Source organism: Ranitomeya variabilis, chromosome 4 (assembly GCF_051348905.1).
Source record: "Ranitomeya variabilis isolate aRanVar5 chromosome 4, aRanVar5.hap1, whole genome shotgun sequence".
Taxonomy (NCBI): domain Eukaryota; kingdom Metazoa; phylum Chordata; class Amphibia; order Anura; family Dendrobatidae; genus Ranitomeya; species Ranitomeya variabilis.
In genome coordinates this window covers 337005275-337028012 of record NC_135235.1, presented here as the reverse complement: position 1 = coordinate 337028012, position 22738 = coordinate 337005275, and the positions used below count along the sequence as shown (strand labels likewise).

The window sequence follows — 22738 nt, the reverse complement described above, 5'->3', positions numbered from 1 at the left end:
AGCAGAGCCGTGTGTGTATGAGGTGTACGGAGCGGAGCCGTGTGTATGAGGTGTACGGAGAGGAGCTAAATGTGTACGAGGTGTACGGAGCGGAGCCACGTGTGTACGAGGTGTATGGAGCGGAGCGCATGTGTACGGACAGCCGCATGTGTAGGAGTACCTATGTGTGGCCATTATACGGTACGAAGTACCATGTGCAGCCAATATACAGTATGGAGCATCATGTGTGGTCATTATACAGTATGGAGCATCATGTGTGGCCATTATACAGTATGGAGCATCATGTGTGGCCATTATACAGTATGGAGCATCATGTGTGGCCATTATACAGTATAGAGCATCATGTGTGGCCATTATACAGTATGGAGCATCATGTGTGGCCATTATACAGTATTGAGCATCATGTGTGGCCATTATTCAGTATGGAGCACTGTGTGGCCATATTTTTTTGTTTATAATTATTCTTTATGAAACAGTGTGATCAGCAGTGCTAAATGGGTGTGGTTGGGACGTGGATATGGGTGTGGCTAGTTATGAATGGGTGTGGTCAGAGGCGCGGCCCAAAATTTGCCGCAAACTTTGTCCCTCTTTCCCATCTTCAAAAGTTGGGAGGTATGTTAAAAGTAGTAGGGGCGCAACAAAATAGTTTCGCCTAGGGCGCCGTAATCTCTCGGGCCGGCCCTGGTCTGCGGGAGAAGCAGAGTCCCGTGCAGGACTGCAGGGCAAAGCCTGAAAATCGGGACAGTCCTGCAGAATGAGGGACGGTTGGGAGCTATGGTAGGCTATGTGCACATGTTGCAGATTTGGCCCTGCGGATTCGCAGCAGTTTTCTATGCGGTGTACAGTACCATGTAAACCTGTGGAAAACAAAATCCGCTGTGCCCATGCTGCGGAAAATTCCGAGCGGAAACACAGAGGTTTATTTTCCGCTGCATGTCAATTCTCTGTACGGATTCCACAGCGTTTTACACCTCTTCCATTATAGGAATCCGCTGATGTAAAAATGCAGGTGAAATCCGCACAAAATCTGCACAAAATCCACAGTGAATCCGCAGGTAAAACGCCCTGCGTTTTACCTGCAGAATCCGCTCAGAAAATCCGCAATGGAATCAGCAACGTGTGCACATACCCTTAAAGTGCAAATAGCAGGAAAATGACAGCTGTGACTAGATAGAACGGCGCATGATATAACTGTACGTCAGTAGTTCCCACCATCCAGCTGTCTGTGGACGTACCTCCTCCCACCACCAGGCGGAGCTCTGCTCTGCTCCGGGGCTCTCACGCTGCACCTTTAGCAAAAGTTGTGTCATTTTAATTCAGGACACGCCCTTCCCTCTCGCCAGCCAATCACAGTATGGAGCACGTGTCCACTGTCCACACTACAGCGGTGACAGCGCGGCGCTGGGGAAGCCGGAAGTGTGGTGGAACCCGGGGAAGATGCCGGCTATAGCGCTGCTGGTGAATGTGGCCCTCTCGCTGCTGGGCGGCCTGGCAACGGCAGCTCTGATCCCCGCCTTCCAGAATCACTTCATAGCTGCCAGACTGTGCGGGGTGGACCTGAACAAGCCGAGCAAGAAGGAAATGTGCGTGGCCGCACTGGAGGACTGTGCGGTGCTGGAGGAGCAGGGGCCGGGGACTGTGCAGTGCTGGGGTGGTCCTATCCTGTGTGCCGGGGGGGACTGTGCAGTGCTGGGGTGGTCCTATCCTGTGTGCCGGGGGGGACTGTGCAGTGCTGGTGCTGTCCTATCCTGTGGGAACTGTGCGGTGCTGGGGCGGTCCTATCCTGTGTGCCGGGGGGGACTGCAGTGCTGGGGCGGTCCTATCCTGTGTGCCGGGGGGGACTGTGCAGTGCTGGAGGAGCAGGGGCCGGGGACTGTGCAGTGCTGGGGTGGTCCTATCCTGTATGCCGGGGGGGACTGTGCAGTGCTGGTGCTGTCCTATCCTGTGTGCCGGGGGGGACTGTGCAGTGCTGGGGCGGTCCTATCCTGTGTGCCGGGGGGGACTGTGCAGTGCTGGGGCCGTCCTATCCTGTGTGCCGGGGGGGACTGTGCAGTGCTGGGGCCGTCCTATCCTGTGTGCCGGGGGGGGGACTGTGCAGTGCTGGTGCTGTCCTATCCTGTGTGCCGGGGGGGACTGTGCAGTGCTGGGGCGGTCCTATCCTGTGTGCCGGGGGGGACTGTGCAGTGCTGGTGCTGTCCTATCCTGTGTGCCGGGGGGGACTGTGCAGTGCTGGGGCGGTCCTATCCTGTGTGCCGGGGGGGACTGTGCAGTGCTGGTGCTGTCCTATCCTGTGTGCCGGGGGGGACTGTGCAGTGCTGGGGCCGTCCTATCCTGTGTGCCGGGGGGGACTGTGCAGTGCTGGGGCCGTCCTATCCTGTGTGCCGGGGGGGACTGTGCAGTGCTGGTGCTGTCCTATCCTGTGTGCCGGGGGGGACTGTGCAGTGCTGGGGCGGTCCTATCCTGTGTGCCGGGGGGGACTGTGCAGTGCTGGTGCTGTCCTATCCTGTGTGCCGGGGGGGACTGTGCAGTGCTGGGGCGGTCCTATCCTGTGTGCCGGGGGGGACTGTGCAGTGCTGGGGCTGTCCTATCCTGTGTGCAGTGCTGGGGCTGTCCTATCCTGGTGTGCCGGGGGGGACTGTGCAGTGCTGGTGCTGTCCTATCCTGTGTGCCGGGGGGGACTGTGCAGTGCTGGGGCGGTCCTATCCTGTGTGCCGGGGGGGACTGTGCAGTGCTGGGGCGGTCCTATCCTGTGTGCCGGGGGGGACTGTGCAGTGCTGGGGCGGTCCTATCCTGTGTGCCGGGGGGGACTGTGCAGTGCTGGGGCGGTCCTATCCTGTGTGCCGGGGGGGACTGTGCAGTGCTGGGGCGGTCCTATCCTGTGTGCCGGGGGGGACTGTGCAGTGCTGGGGCGGTCCTATCCTGTGTGCCGGGGGGGACTGTGCAGTGCTGGGGCGGTCCTATCCTGTGTGCCGGGGGGGACTGTGCAGTGCTGGGGCGGTCCTATCCTGTGTGCCGGGGGGGACTGTGCAGTGCTGGGGCGGTCCTATCCTGTGTGCCGGGGGGGACTGTGCAGTGCTGGGGCGGTCCTATCCTGTGTGCCGGGGGGGACTGTGCAGTGCTGGGGCGGTCCTATCCTGTGTGCCGGGGGGGACTGTGCAGTGCTGGGGCGGTCCTATCCTGTGTGCCGGGGGGGACTGTGCAGTGCTGGGGCGGTCCTATCCTGTGTGCCGGGGGACTGTGCAGTGCTGGGGCGGTCCTATCCTGTGTGCCGGGGGGGACTGTGCAGTGCTGGGGCGGTCCTATCCTGTGGGAACTGTGCGGTGCTGGGGCGGTCCTATCCTGTGTGCCGGGGGGGACTCTGCAGTGCTGGTGCTGTCCTATCCTGTGGGAACTGTGCGGTGCTGGGGCGGTCCTATCCTGTGTGTCGGGGGGGACTGTGCAGTGCTGGGGCTGTCCTATCCTGTGTGCAGTGCTGGGGCTGTCCTATCCTGGTGTGCCGGGGGGGACTGTGCAGTGCTGGTGCTGTCCTATCCTGTGTGCCGGGGGGGACTGTGCAGTGCTGGTGCGGTCCTATCCTGTGTGCCGGAGGGGACTGTGCAGTGCTGGAGCGGTCCTATCCTGTGTGCCGGGGGGGACTGTGCAGTGCTGGTGCTGTCCTATCCTGTGTGCCGGGGGGGACTGTGCAGTGCTGGTGCTGTCCTATCCTGTGTGCCGGGGGGGACTGTGCGGTGCTGGAGGAGCAGGGGCCAGGGACTGTGCAGTGCTGGGGTGGTCCTATCCTGTGTGCCGGGGGGGACTGTGCAGTGCTGGTGCTGTCCTATCCTGTGTGCCGGGGGGGGGACTGTGCAGTGCTGGTGCTGTCCTATCCTGTGTGCCGGGGGGGACTGTGCAGTGCTGGGGCGGTCCTATCCTGTGTGCCGGGGGGGACTGTGCAGTGCTGGTGCGGTCCTATCCTGTGGGAACTGTGCGGTGCTGGGGCGGTCCTATCCTTTGTGCCGGGGGACTGTGCAGTGCTGGGGCGGTCCTATCCTGTGTGCCGGGGGGGACTGTGCAGTGCTGGGGCGGTCCTATCCTGTGTGCCGGGGGGGACTGTGCAGTGCTGGGGCGGTCCTATCCTGTGTGCCGGGGGACTGTGCAGTGCTGGGGCGGTCCTATCCTGTGTGCCGGGGGGGACTGTGCAGTGCTGGGGCGGTCCTATCCTGTGTGCCGGGGGGGACTGTGCAGTGCTGGGGCGGTCCTATCCTGTGGGAACTGTGCGGTGCTGGGGCGGTCCTATCCTGTGTGCCGGGGGACTGTGCAGTGCTGGGGCGGTCCTATCCTGTGTGCCGGGGGGGACTGTGCAGTGCTGGGGCGGTCCTATCCTGTGTGCCGGGGGGGACTGTGCAGTGCTGGGGCGGTCCTATCCTGTATGCCGGGGGGGACTGTGCAGTGCTGGGGCGGTCCTATCCTGTGTGCCGGGGGGGACTGTGCAGTGCTGGGGCGGTCCTATCCTGTGTGCCGGGGGGGACTGTGCAGTGCTGGGGCGGTCCTATCCTGTGTGCCGGGGGGGACTGTGCAGTGCTGGGGCGGTCCTATCCTGTGGGAACTGTGCGGTGGTGGGGCGGTCCTGTGTGCCGCGGGGGACTGCGGTGCTGGGGCGGTCCTGTCCTGTGTGCCGGGGGGGACTGTGCGGTGCTGGGGCTGTCCTATCCTGTGTGCCGGGGGACTGTGCAGTACTGGGGCGGTCCTGTCCTGTGTGCCGGGGGGGACTGTGCGGTGCTGGGGCTGTCCTATCCTGTGTGCCGGGGGACTGTGCAGTACTGGGGCGGTCCTATCCTGTGTGCCGGGGGGGACTGTGCGGTGCTGGGGCGGTCCTATCCTGTGTGCCGGGGGGGACTGTGCGGTGCTGGGGCGGTCCTATCCTGTGTGCCGGGGGACTGTGCGTTGCTGGGGCTGTCCTATCCTGTGTGCCGGGGGACTGTGCGGTGCCGGGGCTGTCCTATCCTGTGTGCCGGGGACTGTGCGGTGCTGGGGCTGTCCTATCCTGTGTGCTGGGGGGGGGACTGTGCGGTGCTGGGGCTGTCCTATCCTGTGTGCCGGGGGGACTGCGGTGCTGGGGCGGTCCTATCCTGTGTGCCGGGGGGGACTGTGCGGTGCTGGGGCTGTCCTATCCTGTGTGCTGGGGGGACTGTGCGGTGCTGGGGCGGTCCTATCCTGTGTGCCGGGGGGGACTGTGCGGTGCTGGGGCTGTCCTATCCTGTGTGCTGGGGGGACTGTGCGGTTCTGGGGCTGTCCTATCCTGTGTGCCGGGGGGGACTGTGCGGTTCTGGGGCTGTCCTGTCCTGTGTGCCGGGGGGGACTGTGCGGTGCTGGGGCTGTCCTATCCTGTGTGCCGGGGGACTGTGCAGTACTGGGGCGGTCCTATCCTGTGTGCCGGGGGGGACTGTGCGGTGCTGGGGCGGTCCTATCCTGTGTGCCGGGGGGGACTGTGCGGTGCTGGGGCGGTCCTATCCTGTGTGCCGGGGGACTGTGCGGTGCTGGGGCTGTCCTATCCTGTGTGCCGGGGGACTGTGCGGTGCCGGGGCTGTCCTATCCTGTGTGCCGGGGACTGTGCGGTGCTGGGGCTGTCCTATCCTGTGTGCTGGGGGGGGGACTGTGCGGTGCTGGGGCTGTCCTATCCTGTGTGCCGGGGGGACTGTGCGGTGCTGGGGCGGTCCTATCCTGTGTGCCGGGGGGGGACTGTGCGGTGCTGGGGCTGTCCTATCCTGTGTGCTGGGGGGACTGTGCGGTGCTGGGGCGGTCCTATCCTGTGTGCCGGGGGGGACTGTGCGGTGCTGGGGCTGTCCTATCCTGTGTGCTGGGGGGACTGTGCGGTTCTGGGGCTGTCCTATCCTGTGTGCCGGGGGGGACTGTGCGGTTCTGGGGCTGTCCTATCCTGTGTGCCGGGGGGGACTGTGCGGTTCTGGGGCTGTCCTATCCTGTGTGCTGGGGGGACTGTGCGGTTCTGGGGCTGTCCTATCCTGTGTGCCGGGGGGGACTGTGCGGTTCTGGGGCTGTCCTGTCCTGTGTGCCGGGGGGGACTGTGCGGTGCTGGGGCTGTCCTATCCTGTGTGCCGGGGGACTGTGCGGTGCTGGGCTGTCCTATCCTGTGTGCCGGGGGACTGTGCGGTTCTGGGGCTGTCCTATCCTGTGTGCCGGGGGGGACTGTGCGGTGCTGGGGCGGTCCTATCCTGTGTGCCGGGGGGGACTGTGCGGTGCTGGGGCGGTCCTATCCTGTGTGCCGGGGGGGACTGTGCGGTGCTGGGGCGGTCCTATCCTGTGTGCCGGGGGACTGTGCGGTGCTGGGGCTGTCCTATCCTGTGTGCCGGGGGACTGTGCGGTGCCGGGGCTGTCCTATCCTGTGTGCCGGGGACTGTGCGGTGCTGGGGCTGTCCTATCCTGTGTGCTGGGGGGGGGGACTGTGCGGTGCTGGGGCTGTCCTATCCTGTGTGCCGGGGGGACTGTGCGGTGCTGGGGCGGTCCTATCCTGTGTGCCGGGGGGGACTGTGCGGTGCTGGGGCTGTCCTATCCTGTGTGCTGGGGGGACTGTGCGGTGCTGGGGCGGTCCTATCCTGTGTGCCGGGGGGACTGTGCGGTGCTGGGGCTGTCCTATCCTGTGTGCTGGGGGGACTGTGCGGTTCTGGGGCTGTCCTATCCTGTGTGCCGGGGGGGACTGTGCGGTTCTGGGGCTGTCCTATCCTGTGTGCCGGGGGGGACTGTGCGGTTCTGGGGCTGTCCTATCCTGTGTGCTGGGGGGACTGTGCGGTTCTGGGGCTGTCCTATCCTGTGTGCCGGGGGGGACTGTGCGGTTCTGGGGCTGTCCTGTCCTGTGTGCCGGGGGGGACTGTGCGGTGCTGGGGCTGTCCTATCCTGTGTGCCGGGGGACTGTGCGGTGCTGGGCTGTCCTATCCTGTGTGCCGGGGGACTGTGCGGTGCTGGGGCTGGGGACTGATCACGTATTCTCAGTTCATGGGTAAAAATGTGTTTTCAGTGAAGACAAACTGTCCCATTACTGAGATAGGAGATGGAGGAGCAGGAGGCAGACACAGACATTCTGCTGCAAGTTCTTTATAGAACTTTATGAGCACCAGCTGTAATCTCCTGTCTCTATAGTGGGAAAGTCTTGTATTCACTGAAGACAGATTTACTTGTGAATTGAGAAATTTGAGAACTAAAGAAGTGGATTTCTTTGATCAGAACTTTTCTTTTTCTTGTGTACTATTTACTGATTTAGGGAAAAAAAGGTAAAATGATGTCACTTTCATATATCTTTTTTTTTAGTCTGACTACCATGCTACTGACGGATGTAACAAACTATTGCAGATTGTGATGTTCTTCACTTCTTGTTTCCACAGCCCAGAGTCACAAGGAGTGATCAGCGGAGCTGTGTTCCTGCTCATCCTGTTTTTCTTCATCCCAGTGCCATTTTTGAGTTGTTTCATTGAAGAGAAGTGTAAAGAGTTTCCCCATCATGAGGTGAGATTATTTTACCATTTTATAAGCACATACAGTCATGGCCAAAAGTATTGACACCCCTGCAATTCTGTCAGATAATACTCAGTGTCTTCCTGAAAATGATTGCAAACACAAATTCTTTGGTATTATTATCTTCATTTAATTTGTCTTAAATGAAAAACCACAAAAGAGAATGAAGCAAAAAGCAAAACATTGATCATTTCACACAAAACTCCAAAAATGGGCCAGACAAAAGTATTGGCACCCTCAGCCTAATACTTGGTTGCACAACCTTTAGCCAAAATAACTGCGACCAACCGCTTCCGGTAACCATCATTGAGTTTCTTACAATGCTCTGCTGGAATTTTAGACCATTCTTCTTTGGCAAACTGCTCCAGGTCCCTGATATTTGAAGGGTGCCTTCTCCAAACTGCCATTTTAAGATCTCTCCACAGGTGTTCTATGGGATTCAGGTCTGGACTCATTGCTGGCCACCTTAGAAGTCTCCAGTGCTTTCTCTCAAACCATTTTCTAGTGCTTTTTGAAGTGTGTTTTGGGTCATTGTCCTGCTGGAAGACCCATGATCTCTGAGGGAGACCCAGCTGTAGGGACCGTGTTCTTTTCTTTGAATGCCTCTTTTTTTTCTCCTGTAAACTCTATGTTGATGCCTTTGCCCAAAAAGCTCTACTTTTGTCTCATCTGACCAGAGAACATTCTTCCAAAACGTTTTAGGCTTTTTCAGGTAAGTTTTGGCAAACTCCAGCCTGGCTTTTTTATGTCTCGGGGTAAGAAGTGGGGTCTTCCTAGGTCTCCTACCATACAGTCCCTTTTCATTCAGACGCCGACGGGTAGTACGGGCTGACACTGTTGTACCCTCGAACTGCAGGGCAGCTTGAACTTGTTTGGATGTTAGTCAAGGTTCTTTATCCAACATTCGCACAATCTTGCGTTGAAATCTGTTGTCAATTTTTCTTTTCCGTCCACATCTAGGGAGGTTAGCCACAGTGCCATGAGCTTTAAACTTCTTGACACTGCGCAGGGTAGACACAGGAACATTCAGGTCTTTGGAGATGGACTTGTAGCCTTGAGATTGCTCATGCTTCCTCACAATTTGGTTTCTCAAGTCCTCAGACAGTTCTTTGGTCTTCTTTCTTTTCTCCATGCTCAATGTGGTACACACAAGGACACAGGACAGAGGTTGAGTCAACTTTAACCCCTTCACCCCCAAGGGTGGTTTGCACGTTATGGACCGGGCCAATTTTTACAATTCTGACCACTGTCCCTTTATGAGGTTATAACTCTGGAACGCTTCAACGGATCCTGGTAATTCTGACATTGTTTTCTCGTGACATATTGTACTTCATGATAGTGGTAAAATTTCTTTGATATTACCTGCGTTTATTTGTGAAAAAAATTGAAATTTGGTGAAAAATTTGAAAATTTCGCAATTTTCCAAATTTTAATTTTTATGCAATTAAATCACAGTGATATGTCACACAAAATACTTAATAAGTAACATTTCCCACATGTCTACTTTACATCAGCACCATTTTGGAACCAACATTTTTTTTTGTTAGGGAGTTATAAGGGTTAAAAGTTGACCAGCAATTTCTCATTTTTACAACACCATTTTTTTTTAGGGACCACATCTCATTTGAAGTCATTTTGAGGGGTCTATATGATAGAAAATACCCAAGTGTGACACCATTCTAAAAACTGCACCCCTCAAGGTGCTCAAAACCACATTCAAAAAGTTTATTAACCCTTCAGGTGTTTCACAGGAATTTTTGGAATGTTTAAATAAAAATGAACATTTAACTTTTTTTCACACAAAATTTACTTCAGCTCCAATTTGTTTTATTTTACCAAGGGTAACAGGAGAAAATGGACCCCAAAAGATGTTATACAATTTGTCCTGAGTACGCTGATACCCCATATGTGGGGGTAAACCACTGTTTGGGCGCATGGGAGAGCTCGGAAGGGAAGGAGCGCCGTTTGACTTTTCACTGCAAAATTGACAGGAATTGAGATGGGACGCCATGTTGCGTTTGGAGAGCCACTGATGTGCCTAAACATTGAAACCCCCCCACAAGTGACACCATTTTGGAAAGTAGACCCCCTAAGGAACTTATCTAGAGGTGTGTTGAGCACTTTGACCCACCAAGTGCTTCACAGAAGTTTATAATGCAGAGCCGTAAAAATAAAACAAAAATTTTTTTCCCACAAAAATTATATTTTAGCCCCCAGTTTTGTATTTTCCCGAGGGTAACAGGAGAAATTGGACCCCAAAAGTTGTTGTCCAATTTGTCCTGAGTACGCTGATACCCCATATGTGGGGGGGAACCACCGTTTGGGCGCATGGGAGGGCTCGGAAGGGATGGAGTGCCATTTGGAATGCAGACTTAGATGGAATGGTCTGCAGGCGTCACATTGCGTTTGCAGATCCCCTAATGTACCTAAACAGTAAAAACCCCCCCACAAGTGACACCATTTTGGAAAGTAGACCCCCTAAGGAACTCATCTAGATGTGTTGTGAGAGATTTGAACCCCCAAGTGATTCACTACAGTTTATAACGCAGAGCCGTGCAAATAAAAAATATTTATTTTTCCACAAAAATTATTTTTTAGCCCCCAGTTTTGTATTTTTCCAAGGGTAACAGGAGAAATTAGACCCTATATATTGTTGTCCAATTTGTCCTGAGTACGCTGATACCTGATATCTGGGGGGGAACCACCGTTTGAGCGCATGGCAGAGCTCGGAAGGGAAGGAGCATCATTTGCAATGCAGACTTAGATGGATTGGTCTGCAGGCGTCACATTACGTTTGCAGAGCCCCTAATGTACCTAAACAGTAGAAACCCCCCACAAGTGACCCAATATTGGAAACTAGACCCCCCAAGGAACTTATCTAGTTGTGTTGTGAGAACTTTGAACCCCCAAGTGTTTCACTACAGTTTATAACGCAGAGCCGTGAAAATAAAAAAATAAAAAATTTCCCCCAAAAATTATTTTTTAGCCCCCAGTTTTGTATTTTCCCAATGGTAACAGGAGAAATTGGACCCCAAAAGTTGTTGTCCAATTTGTCTTGAATACGCTGATACCCCATATGTGGGGGGGAACCACCGTTTGGGCGCATGGGAGGGCTCGGAAGGGAAGGGGCGCCATTTGGAATGCAGACTTAGATGGAATGGTCTGCAGGCGTCACATTGCGTTTGCAGAGCCCCTAATGTACCTAAACAGTAGAAACCCCCCCCACAAGTGACACCATTTTGGAAAGTAGACCCCCTAAGGAACTCATCTAGATGTGTTGTGAGAGCTTTGAACCCCCAAGTGTTTCACTACAGTTTATAACGCAGAGCCATGCAAATAAATTTTTTTTTTTTTTTCCACAAAAATTATTTTTTAGCCCCTAGTTTTGTATTTTCCCAAGGGTAACAGGAGAAATTGGACCCCAAAAGTTGTTCTCCAATGTGTTCTGAGTACGCTGATACCCCATATGTTGGGGTAAACCCCTGTTTGGGCGCACGGGAGAGCTTGGAAGGGAAGGAGCACTGTTTTACTTTTTCAACGCAGAATTGGCTGGAATTGAAATCGGACGCCATGTCACGTTTGGAGAGCCCCTGATGTGCCTAAACAGTGGAAACCCCCCAATTATAACTGAAACCCTAATCCACACACACCCCTAACCCTAATCCCAACGGTAACCCTAACCACACCTCTAACCCAGACACACCCCTAACCCTAATCCCAACCCTATTCCCAACCGTAAATGTAATCCAAACCCTAACTTTAGCCCCAACCCTAACCCTAACTTTAGCCCCAACCCTAAATGTAGCCCCAACCCTAGCCCCAACCCTAGCCCCAACCCTAGCCCCAACCCTAGCCCCAACCCTAACCCTAGCCCTAACCCTAATGGGAAAATGGAAATAAATACATTTTTTAAAATTTTTTTTATTTTTCCCTAACTAAGGCTACGTTCACATTAGCGTTCTGCGCCGCAGCGTCGCCATATTTAACATGGGGGCGCATGGACATGCGTTGCACTTGCGTTTTGCGACGCATGCGTCACTGCGGCGCACGCGTCATGGCGCAGAGGACGCAGCAAGTTGCATTTTTTGTGCGTCCAAAATCAAGCAAACAAAGGACGCATGCGTCGCAAAACGCAGCGTTGTGCATGCGTTGTTCCTGCGTTGCGTCGCCGACGCTGCGGCGCACAACGCAAATGTGAACGTAGCCTAAGCGGGTAATGAAGGGGGGTTTGATTTACTTTTATAGCGGGTTATTTAGCGGATTTTTATGATTGGCAGCCGTCACACACTGAAAGACGCTTTTTATTGCAAAAAATATTTTTTGCGTTACCACATTTTGAGAGCTATAATTTTTCCATATTTGAGTCCACAGAGTCATGTGAGGTCTTGTTTTTTGCGGGACGAGTTGACGTTTTTATTGGTAACATGTTCGGGCACGGGAGATTTTTTTGATCGCTTTTTATTCCGATTTTTGTGAGGCAGAATGACCAAAAACCAGCTATTCATTAATTTCTTTTGGGGGAGGCGTTTATACCGTTCCGCGTTTGGTAAAATTGATAAAGCAGTTTTATTCTTCGGGTCAGTACGATTACAGCGATATCTCATTTATATCATTTTTTTATGTTTTGGCGCTTTTATACGATAAAAGCTATTTTATAGAAAAAATAATTATTTTGGCATCGCTTTATTCTGAGGACTATAACTTTTTTTTATTTTTTCGCTGATGATGGTGTATGGCGGCTCGTTTTTTGCGGGACAAGATGACGTTTTCAGCGGTACCATGGTTATTTATATCCGTCTTTTTGATCGCGTGTTATTCCACTTTTTGTTTGGCGGTATGAGAATAAAGCGTTGTTTTTTGCCTCGTTTTTTTTTTTTTTTTTTTTTTTTTACGGTGTTCACTGAAGGGGTTAACTAGTTATGTAGTTTTATAGGTGGGGTCGTTACGGACGCGGCGATACTAAATATGTGTACTTTTATTGTTTGATTATTTTTTTTTTTATTTAGATAAAGAAATGTATTTATGGGAATAATTTTTATTTTATTTATTTTGGAATTTTTTTTAATTTTTTTTTTACACATGTTGACATTTTTTTTTTTACTTTTTTACTTTGTCCCAGGGGGGGGACATTACAGATCGGTGATCTGACAGTGTGCATAGCATTCTGTTAGATCTGCGATCTGCTGTGCAGGGCTGCAGGTAAGCCACCTCCCTCCCTGCAGGACCCGGATGCTGCGGCCATCTTGGATCCGGGACCTGCAGCGAGGAAGGAGGTAGGAGACCCTCGGAGCAACGCGATCACATCGCGTTGCTACGGGGGTCTCAGGGAAGCACGCAGGGAGCCCCCTCCCTGCGCGATGCTTCCCAATACCGCTGGTACACCGCGATCATATTTGATCGCGGTGTGCCGGGGGTTAATGTGCCTGGGGCGGTCCGTGACCGCTCCTGGCACATAGTGCCAGATGTCAGCTGCGATAGTCAGCTGACACCCGGCCGCGCTCCCCCCGTGAGCGCGGCCGATCGTGCTGGACGTACTATTCCGTCCTTGGGAAGTAGGGCCCACCCCACATGGACGGAATAGTACGTCCAATGACAGAAAGGGGTTAATCCATGTCAACTGGCTGCAAGTGTGATTTAGTTATTGCCAACTCCTGTTAGGTGCCACAGGTAAGTTACAGGTGCTGTTAATTACACAAATTAGAGAAGTATCACATGATTTTTCGAACAGTGCCAATACTTTTGTCCACCCCCTTTTTTATGTTTGGTGTGGAATTATATCCAATTTGGCTTTAGGACAATTCTTTTTGTGTTTTTTTCATTTAAGGCAAATTAAATGAAGATAATAATACCAGAGAATTTGTGTTAGCAATCATTTTCAGGAAGAAACTGAGTATTATCTGACAGAATTGCAGGGGTGTGAATACTTTTGGCCATGACTGTATATGAATTCTGACTCCTTGGCATGTCCCCACAGGATGTAAATTATGGATAAAATCGAGAAATGAGCCCCCCAAAAGTCCAGAATCAAAGCAATTGCTATAAATATAGTTTATTCCAAAACTGGGGAAGTAACAAAACATACAAGAAGGAAGGGTGCACGTGCAATGTGTATAAAGAGTATTAAAATATTTTCAACGTTAAATGGAATATAGTAAAAAAGGTTTATCCGAAACGCACGTCGGGGTGGGCGCCAAGCTCCCTTAACTAACTCAGAAAAAAAGATAAATTCAGCTCACCCCTTTAGGTGAATTTCCTTATGAGTCCAGGAAATCTTGAGCAGGGATTTACGTGTCTGCCAGACGTCTAGAGATGCACATGTGGGAAAGTAGGGAATCCAGATCCAAGAGATAAAATCACTTAGCTTTAATAGTATTCATTTAAAATAAAAGTAGGCTATTAGACATACAAAACCGGGTATACCTCATAGATCCTACCAGAACGGAACATGCGCTGCAAGTGTTTCGTTCTGCAGGGAAAGGTGCAGATACTCCCCCAGACTTGTTACAAACTATACATGAAGTGGAGAAACTTTCTCTTAATGACACACGCATCTGGTGGGATCAAACCACATTGGAACATTACCCTGCTCAGAATATGAACCCTCACTAGATGTTATTCATTTATCCTCTAAAATTTTGTCTGATGTTGAAATTAAACTTCTTTCAAAAGGACTCCATATTGTTCCCACTAACTCTTAAACTTGGATGTTTTTTTCTACTCAAGGGATACTAAAAGATATCAATAAGTTTGTAAGAGATCTTACTGTAAAAAAAGAAAGAAAAAATTTTTCTGAAGGACTAAACCAATAAGCTAACATCTTCAGCTGTTATTAATGAATTCAGAGGGAAGAATTTCTTGGAACATAACACTCTTATGTCTCCTAGATCTTGACACTTTGAATAATTCACCAAATGAAACTAATATTGTTTCTGGATTTAAAACTAGGAATCCTACTTTTTATCCAATTCAAACCTGGACTGTGGAAAAATTCCAAGACAATGTGGACCGAGACATACGTAATCTCCTTTGTGACACTACATCAAAATTTTGTAAAAACAATTTGTCCAAAGCTAAATCAATCGCATTTACGGGAATTGTATACCTGAATCACATGCAATGTCATAGATACATAATGCAGTATACATGTGTGTTTCTCTCATTACGTCTGTTATTTCTCGGTCCCCCATGACAGCACTACGGAGAGAGGGGATCCGCCCTTCAGGGACAGGAAACCTACAGATAAAAGGGCGGTACCTCTCCCTCGCATCAGTTGGTTTCCTGTCCCTGACGGGGAACCTCTTTTCGGCAGTACCTGACACGAAGATGCCGTTTCCAAAGGAACGGGACCGGACAGTCGGGTTCCGGCAGCGAGGAGGCTCCTGCCGCGGCTCGTCCGGCACCCGAAGCCGCCACCGCTGGAACCGACGGGTTCTTCAGGGTGTGCGGGGGAGAGGCCGCCGCCAGCCTCCGAGGGAAGAAGGGGCGCTGGTCACCCGGAGCTCCGGTGCCGGCTGCTGCACGCTCCGGGTGAAGAAAGATGGCCGCCGCTCCGGAAATGCGGCGTTAACTTCCGGGTCATCTCCGCGCGCATGCGCAGTAATCTCTCCTCTCCCTGGGATGTGCGCAGGACCGGAAATGAGGCAGAACGCCGGGGATGGCGCCGAATTCAAAAAGGGAGATGGTGCACACATAGTTGTCGCACTATCTCCCTGTAACCATGGAGGACAGCGATCCACAGCAGCTGCAGCCCAGAAGGACGGGTCACCCAGAAGTAAATTGCTGGACTCAATCCCTGCAATTAGGGCAGCAGCAGCATTCCTAGCGGACTCCTCAGCGGACTCAGTATGTTTAACGTCCAAGGCCGCTGCCCTCTCCAACGCAGCCAGAAGGACCCTTTGGCTTAAGAGCTGGCCAGGGGATCTCCAAACAAAGTTAAAATTGTGTTCTATCCCATGTGAGGGAAACTTCTTGTTTGGGGAAACCCTGGATGACATCCTCCAGAAAGCAGGAGACAAAAAGAAGGGGTTTCCAAACCTGGGGCCAGCCCCATTTAAACAGTCCTTTCGGAACCAAAATTTTTTTCGTCGGAGACCTCCCAGAGAACAGAATAAATGGGAAGAAGGGAGAAGACGAGATAGAGGTTACCTCTTTGGCAACACCTCCCGTGATAAAAAACCTTCCAAATGACATTTTCCCCTACGGTGGGGGGAAGGCTCACCTCATTTCTTCCTGCCTGGGAAAAAATATCCAACAACACCTGGATTTTAAGACTAATACAATCTGGTCTAAAAATAGACTTCTTTTCTCTTCCCCCCCCGAAATTATGTAGTGACAAAGACGAGGTCTTCGGCAGCAGAACAAGCGGCATTAGAGAAATAAATTATTTCCCTACTGCAGAAAGCCGTAATTCAGGAGATCCCTCCTCAAGAAATAGAGGAAGGGTTCTTTTCCCCTCTCTTTCTAGTACCGAAACCCGACGGGTCTTTTCGGACGATTATAAACTTGAAAAATCTAAACAACTATGTAAAAAATCACAAGTTCAAAATGGAAACAATAAAATCTACAATAAAAATTCTCTTCCCAAATTGCTACATGGTTGTGATAGACCTAACCGACGCATATTACCATGTGCCCATCCACGAACATTCTCAAAAATTTCTCAGGATGGCGGTGTCCATAAAGGGAAAAATAAGAAACTTCCAGTACAGGGCCCTCCCGTTCGGGATTTCTATTGCTCCGCGAATATTCACAAAAATAATAGCGGAGATGATGGCCCACATAAGGGAACAAAACATTATCATAGTCCCTTACTTGGACGATTTTCTTATTGCCAGCGACTCGGCTCAAAGTTGCAGAGAACAGAGAGACCGAGTTATGACTATTCTAACGGACTTGGGTTGGCTCATAAATATAAAAAAATCAAAATTGGAACCCTCTCAAGTGCAGGAGTTCCTAGGGCTGACGTTAGACTCCCAGGTTCAAGAATGCCGACTCCCGGGCCCCAAAAAAGACAAAATATTAACCATGAGAGCACAAACACTGCAAAACCCCTCCATGACTCTAAGGAGGGCAATGTCACTGCTGGGGTCTCTATCTTCATGCTTGCCGGCGATACCCTTTGCACAATTCCACACAAGGGAGCTTCAGTGGCACATACTAGAATGGCAGTTAATATTAAAAAATAATTTGGAAAGCAGGGTCACTCTAAATTCCTCCATTATTCATTCCCTTCTCTGGTGGGGAAAGAACCAGAATATCTCAAAAGGGATTCCTTGGGTACCAAAAATATCTCGGGTGATAACAACCGATGCAAGTCCCAAGGGGTGGGGGGCCCACATGGCAGACAAAGTGGCTCAGGGCAACTGGTCAATTCAGGAACTGTCGGCATCCTCAAATCAAAAAGAACTCTGGGCGGTACATCATGCGCTTCTATCATTCCTTACCTACATTCGGGGACATCATGTCCGAATTCTCTCGGACAATATAGTGACAGTAGCCTTCATAAATCACCAGGGAGGAACAAGGTCTCGGTCACTGATGAGTTCCTCCGCCAAAATTTTCAGCCTTGCAGAAACAAATCTACTATCCCTTTCTGCACTGCATATTCAAGGTTCAAAAAACGAGAAAGCAGATTATTTGAGTCGAACCCAGTTGAAACAAGGCGAATGGTCCCTGAATCAGTCTGTCTACAACCAGATCACGAGGATGTGGGGAACCCCAACAATAGATTTGTTCGCCAATCACAAAAACAAAAAAGTAAGCAAATTTTGTTCTCTAAGCCCGGAAGGGAATCCTCAGGCTCTGGATGCCTTTCTGATTCCATGGACACACAAACTGACATACGCTTTTCCACCAACCATTCTGATTCCGGCAGTCATTTGGAAAGTCAGAGAGGACAAAACAAAAATGATCCTTATTGCCCCATTCTGGCCCAAAAGGACATGGTTTTCCTGGCTAAGGATGCTATCGGTCTCAGACCCATGGGTTCTACCGAATTTGCCAGACCTACTACAGCAAGGACCGATCTTCCACCCACAGGAGACGAACTTGCATTTGACAGCCTGGTTTTTGAACGGGAACTATTAAAAAAAAGAGGCTTCTCAGACAACTTGGTCACAACATTACTAAAATGTAGAAAACCTATTACTACTAAGATATATGGGAAAACATGGAAAAAATTCTTGTCTGTATCCAAAGCTAATATCCAGGAGGGACCCTCAATTAATAAAATACTTGAGTTCCTACAAAAAGGTCTGGAACAGGGGTTAGCGGTTAGTACTCTTAAAGTACAGATAGCAGCCCTGGGTGCACTCTATAACCAGAATATTGCAGCCAACCCATGGATAATAAGATTCATTAAAGCGGTAACGAGCAAAACCTGTAGTTACCCAAAAAATGGCCCCATGGGACTTAAATCTAGTACTCTCGGCATTATCTGGTCCTCCGTTTGAACCAATAGACATGATTCCCATTAAAATACTATCTCTTAAGACCATTCTTCTAGTAGCCTTAACATCTGCGCGCAGGATAAGCGACATTCAAGCCCTGTCCTCTAACCCCCCCTTTACAAAAATCATGGATGATAGAGTCACTCTAAGACCTGACCCGGCCTATTTGCCGAAAGTGGCGACAAAATTCCATAGGTCACAGGAAATATCCCTGCCGTCCTTCTGCCCGAACCCTAAAAATGAGAGAGAGCAGAACTTCCATAATCTAGACGTCAGAAGATGCCTAGTCCAATACCTAGATTCCACCAGGGAGTATAGGAAGGAAGGCTCTCTGTTTGTCTGTTTTCAGGGTCCCAGAAAAGGATTCCGGGCATCTAAAGGTACCTTGGCAAGGTGGATAAAAGAAGCAATAGCGTTGGCATATTCATCCACGGGGAATGCGATCCCGGACGGTATAAGAGCGCATTCCACAAGAGCAGTAGCTACCTCATGGGCTGAGAGGTCAGAGGTATCAATAGAACAGATCTGTAAGGCGGCCACCTGGTCATCACCGTCAACCTTTTTTAGGCACTATAGATTAAATCTAGCCTCTGTGTCTGACCTGACCTTCGGTCGTAGGGTTCTTGAGGCGGTGGTCCCTCCCTAAGCTTAGTCTCTGCAATTCTCTCCGTAGTGCTGTCATGGGGGACCGAGAAAGTCATAGTTACTCACCGATAACGGTGTTTCTCGGAGCCCATGACAGCACTCGCTTATTCCCTCCCATCATGAGTGCGGTGAGCACCTTTAATTACATATGATTTATATAGTTATATATTATAATTTAGGCACGGGGTTCCTTTTTTTTAAAGAAATGTTATAATATGGTATTTTCTCTGTTGTAAACTAACCTGGAGGTCCTCCGATGCTCTGTAAACCAACTGATGCGAGGGAGAGGTACCGCCCTTTTATCTGTAGGTTTCCTGTCCCTGAAGGGCGGATCCCCTCTCTCCGTAGTGCTGTCATGGGCTCCGAGAAACACCGTTATCGGTGAGTAACTATGACTTTTCCATCTAATTTCTAAGCATTGTACTTATTTGCCATATGTAAACTGCTATATGAATTATATACAATGTCATAGATGTACAGTGCAGTATATATACATGTCTCTGTATCAGGTTCATATGATGTGTGACCCCCTATTTTTTTTAATTGATAATATTTTAATACTCCTTTTACACATTGCACGTGCGCCCCTTCCTTCTTGCACGTTTTCTTACCTCCCTGATTTTGGCATAAACTATATAGCTATTACTTTGATTCTGGACTTTTTGGTCAGTTCATTTCTCTTTTTTTCCAGTGTTCTTACTGCCTGTCTAGATTGCCATTACCATCCTACATAGGTTGTAGCTTGCCACCTTTAGGGTAGTTTGCACAATTGTTCTATGCTGATTACTGCCTTTGTGTCATACCCTTACGTGCTCCCTTCGTCTTCATTTATCAGGAGGCAAATTGTGCAGTAAAATGAAACCGAAAATATGGCCCTGTGGAGACAAGGGGGTCAGTGGGTGCACTCGTCCGCTGGCCTGGCTGTCTTTAGAAAGACTGCATGGACCAGGGCTCATACCACTGAACGTCCGCGCTCTCTCCCTGTGGCAGAACACTACTCGGACAACACAGGGTGAGGGTAAAAGTGTGGCAATAATTTATTGACTCACCAACACACAATTGTATACAGAATACTCCCAGCAAATACCCAAGATGGTGCAAATTACAGAGTCTCACCCTTCCGCTGATTCACTGCGATTAGAGCTACTTCCAGTGTCCCATACCTCCACCAGTGGCTTCCCACCTTTTGGCAGACCCCCACAGTGAGGAGGTAACGACAAGCTTAGGAAGCTAACCGGCAGCAGTGAGGTATGCGCCAAGGTGACCCAGTTGTCCCAACATGGATTCTTTAAAGGGAAGGTGCCGCAATTTTGTTTTTGTATTAAAAATGATTGTTTATATAAACAATTATTTTTAACCCCTTCCCGACCTTTGACGCACCGTATGCGTCATGAAAACCTGTGCCAATCCGACCTGTGACGCAGCATATGCGTCATGGCCGGATCGCGTCCCTGCAGGCCGGGTGAAAGGGTTAACTCCAATTTCACCCAACATGCAGGGACAGGGGGAGTGGTGCTACAGCCCAGGGGGGGTGGCTTCGCCCCCCCCCGTGGCTACGATCGCTCTGATTGGCTGTTTCACTTTCAACAGCCAATCAGAGCAATCTGTAATATTTCACCTATGAAAATTGGTGAAATATTACAATCCAGCCATGGCCGATGCTGCAATAGCATCTGCCATGGCTGGAGACCCCGATCTGGCCCCCCCACCGACTGGCGGCGGCGATCTGCAGGCGCCGTCAGTGTTCCCTACCCCTCCGTCCTGTTCTAAACGCCTTCCTCTCACCTCCGCCCCTCCCCCGTCCTCCCCTCCGTCCCCCCCCGCTGTCCGATCGCACCCCCCCATACTTACCTAGTCCCGGTGTCCTCCGTCTTCTCGCATGGGCGCCGCCATCTTGGAAAATGCCGGCCGGCAGATTCGTTACCTGTACATTTTGATCGCTGTGATAAGTTCTATCACAGCGATCAAAATAAAAAAAATAGCAAATAAACCCCCCCCTTTATCACCCCCATAGGTAAGGACAATAATAAAGTACAGAAAATATATTTATTTTTGTTTTTCCATTAGGGTTAGGGTTAGGGGTAGGGTTAGGGGTAGGGATAGGGTTGCACTTAGGGATAGGGTTGCACTTAGGGATAGGGTTGCACTTAGGGATAGGGTTGTACTTAGGGTTGCACTTAGGGATAGGGTTGCACTTAGGGTTGCACTTAGGGATAGGGCTGCACTTAGGGATAGGGTTGCACTTAGGGATAGGGTTGCACTTAGGGATAGGGTTGCACTTAGGGATAGGGTTGCACTTAGGGATAGGGTTAGAATTAGGGTTAGAATTAGGCTATGTGCACACGGTGCGGATTTGGCTGCGGATCCGCAGCGAATTGGTCGCTGCGGATTCGTAGCAGTTTTCCATCACGTTTACAGTACCACGTAAACCTATGGAAAACCAAATCCGCTGTGCCCATGGTGCGGAAAATACAGCGCGGAAACGCTGCGTTGTATTTTCCGCAGCATGTCAATTCTTTATGCGGATTCCGCAGTGTTTTACACCTGCTCCATAATAGGAATCCGCAGGTGAAATCCGCACAAAAAACACTGGAAATCCGCGGTAAATCCGTAGGTAAAGCGCAGTGCGTTTTACCTGCAGATTTTTCAAAAACGGTGCCGAAAAATCCGCCCACAAATCCGCAACGTGGGCACATAGCCTTAGGGTTAGGGTTGGAATTAGGGTTAGGGGTGTGTTGCGGTTAGGGTTGTGGTTAGGGGTGTGTTGGGGTTAGTGTTTGAGTTAGAATTGAGGGGTTTCCACAGTTTAGGCACATCAGTGGGTCTCCAAACGCGACATGGTGCCACCATTGATTCCAGCCAATCTTGCATTGAAAAAGTCAAATGGTGCTATCTCCCTTCCGAGCCCAGACGTGTGCCCAAACAGTGGTTTAACCCCACATATGGGGTACCAGCGTACTCAGGAGAAACTGGACAACAACTTTTGGGGTCCAATTTCTGCTGTAACTCTTGGGAAAATAAAAAATTGCGGGCTAAAAAATTATTTTTGAAGAAAGAAAAATGATTTTTTATTTTCACGGCTCTGCGTTATAAACTTCTGTGAAGCACTTGGGGGTTCAAAGTGCTCACCACACATCTAGATAAGTTCCTTTGGGGGTCTAGTTTCCAAAATGGGGTCACTTGTGGAGGGTTTCTACTGATTAGGCACATCAGGGGCTCTGCAAACGCAACGTGATGCCCGCAGAGCATTCCATCAAAGTCTGCATTTCAAAACGTCACTACTTCGCTTCCGAACCCCGTCGTGTGCCCAAACAGTGGTTTACCCCCACATATGGGGTATCAGCGTACTCAGGAGAAACTGGACAACAACGTTTGGGGTCAAATTTCTCCTGTTACCCTTGGGAAAATAAAAATTTGCGGGCTAAAAAATCATTTTTGAGAAAAGAAAAATTATTTTTTATTTTCATGGCTCTGCGTTATAAACTTCTGTGAAGCACTTGGGGGTTCAAAGTGCTCACCACACATCTAGATTAGTTCCTTGGGAGGTCTAGTTTCCAAAATGGGGTCACTTGTGGGGTAGCTCCAATCTTTAGGCACACAGGGGCTCTCCAAACGCGACATGGCGTCCGCTAATGATTGGAGCTAATTTTCCATTCAAAAAGCCAAATGGCGTGCCTTCCCTTCCGAGCCCTGCCGTGCACCCAAACAGTGGTTTACCCCAACATATGGGATATCAGCGTACTCAGGACAAACTTGACACCAAGATTTGGGGTCCAATTTCTCCTGTTACCCTTGGGAAAATAAAAAAATTCCGGGCTAAAAAATCATTTTTGAGGAAAGAAGAATTCTTTTTTAGTTTCACGGCTTTGCGTTATAAACTTCTGTGAAGCACCTGGGTGTTTAAAGTGTTCATTATGCATCTAGGTAAGTTCCTTGGGGCGTCTAGTTTCCAAAATGGGGTCCCTTGTGGGGGAGCTCCAATGTTTAGGCACACAGGGGCTCTCCAAACGCGACATGGTGTCCGCTAACGATTGGAGCTAATTTTTCATTCAAAAAGTCAAATGGTGCGCCTTCCCTTCCGAGCCTTACCATGTGCCCAAACAGTGGTTTACCCCCACATGAGAGGTATCGGTGTACTCAGG

General features: G+C 50.5%; 1 protein-coding gene across 1 annotated transcript in view; it reads left to right on the top strand.

Annotated features, from left to right (window-relative positions):
- The first annotated feature begins 1345 nt into the window (after positions 1-1345).
- DPAGT1 (dolichyl-phosphate N-acetylglucosaminephosphotransferase 1) overlaps positions 1346-22738 on the top strand; it is a 62350-nt gene continuing 40957 nt past the window's right edge. Inside the window, exons 1-2 of the mRNA XM_077250597.1 lie at positions 1346-1583; positions 7374-7494. Of these exons, the coding sequence (XP_077106712.1) occupies positions 1438-1583; positions 7374-7494 (267 nt within the window). The 5' untranslated portion in view covers positions 1346-1437. The remainder of the gene's footprint in view (positions 1584-7373; positions 7495-22738) is intronic.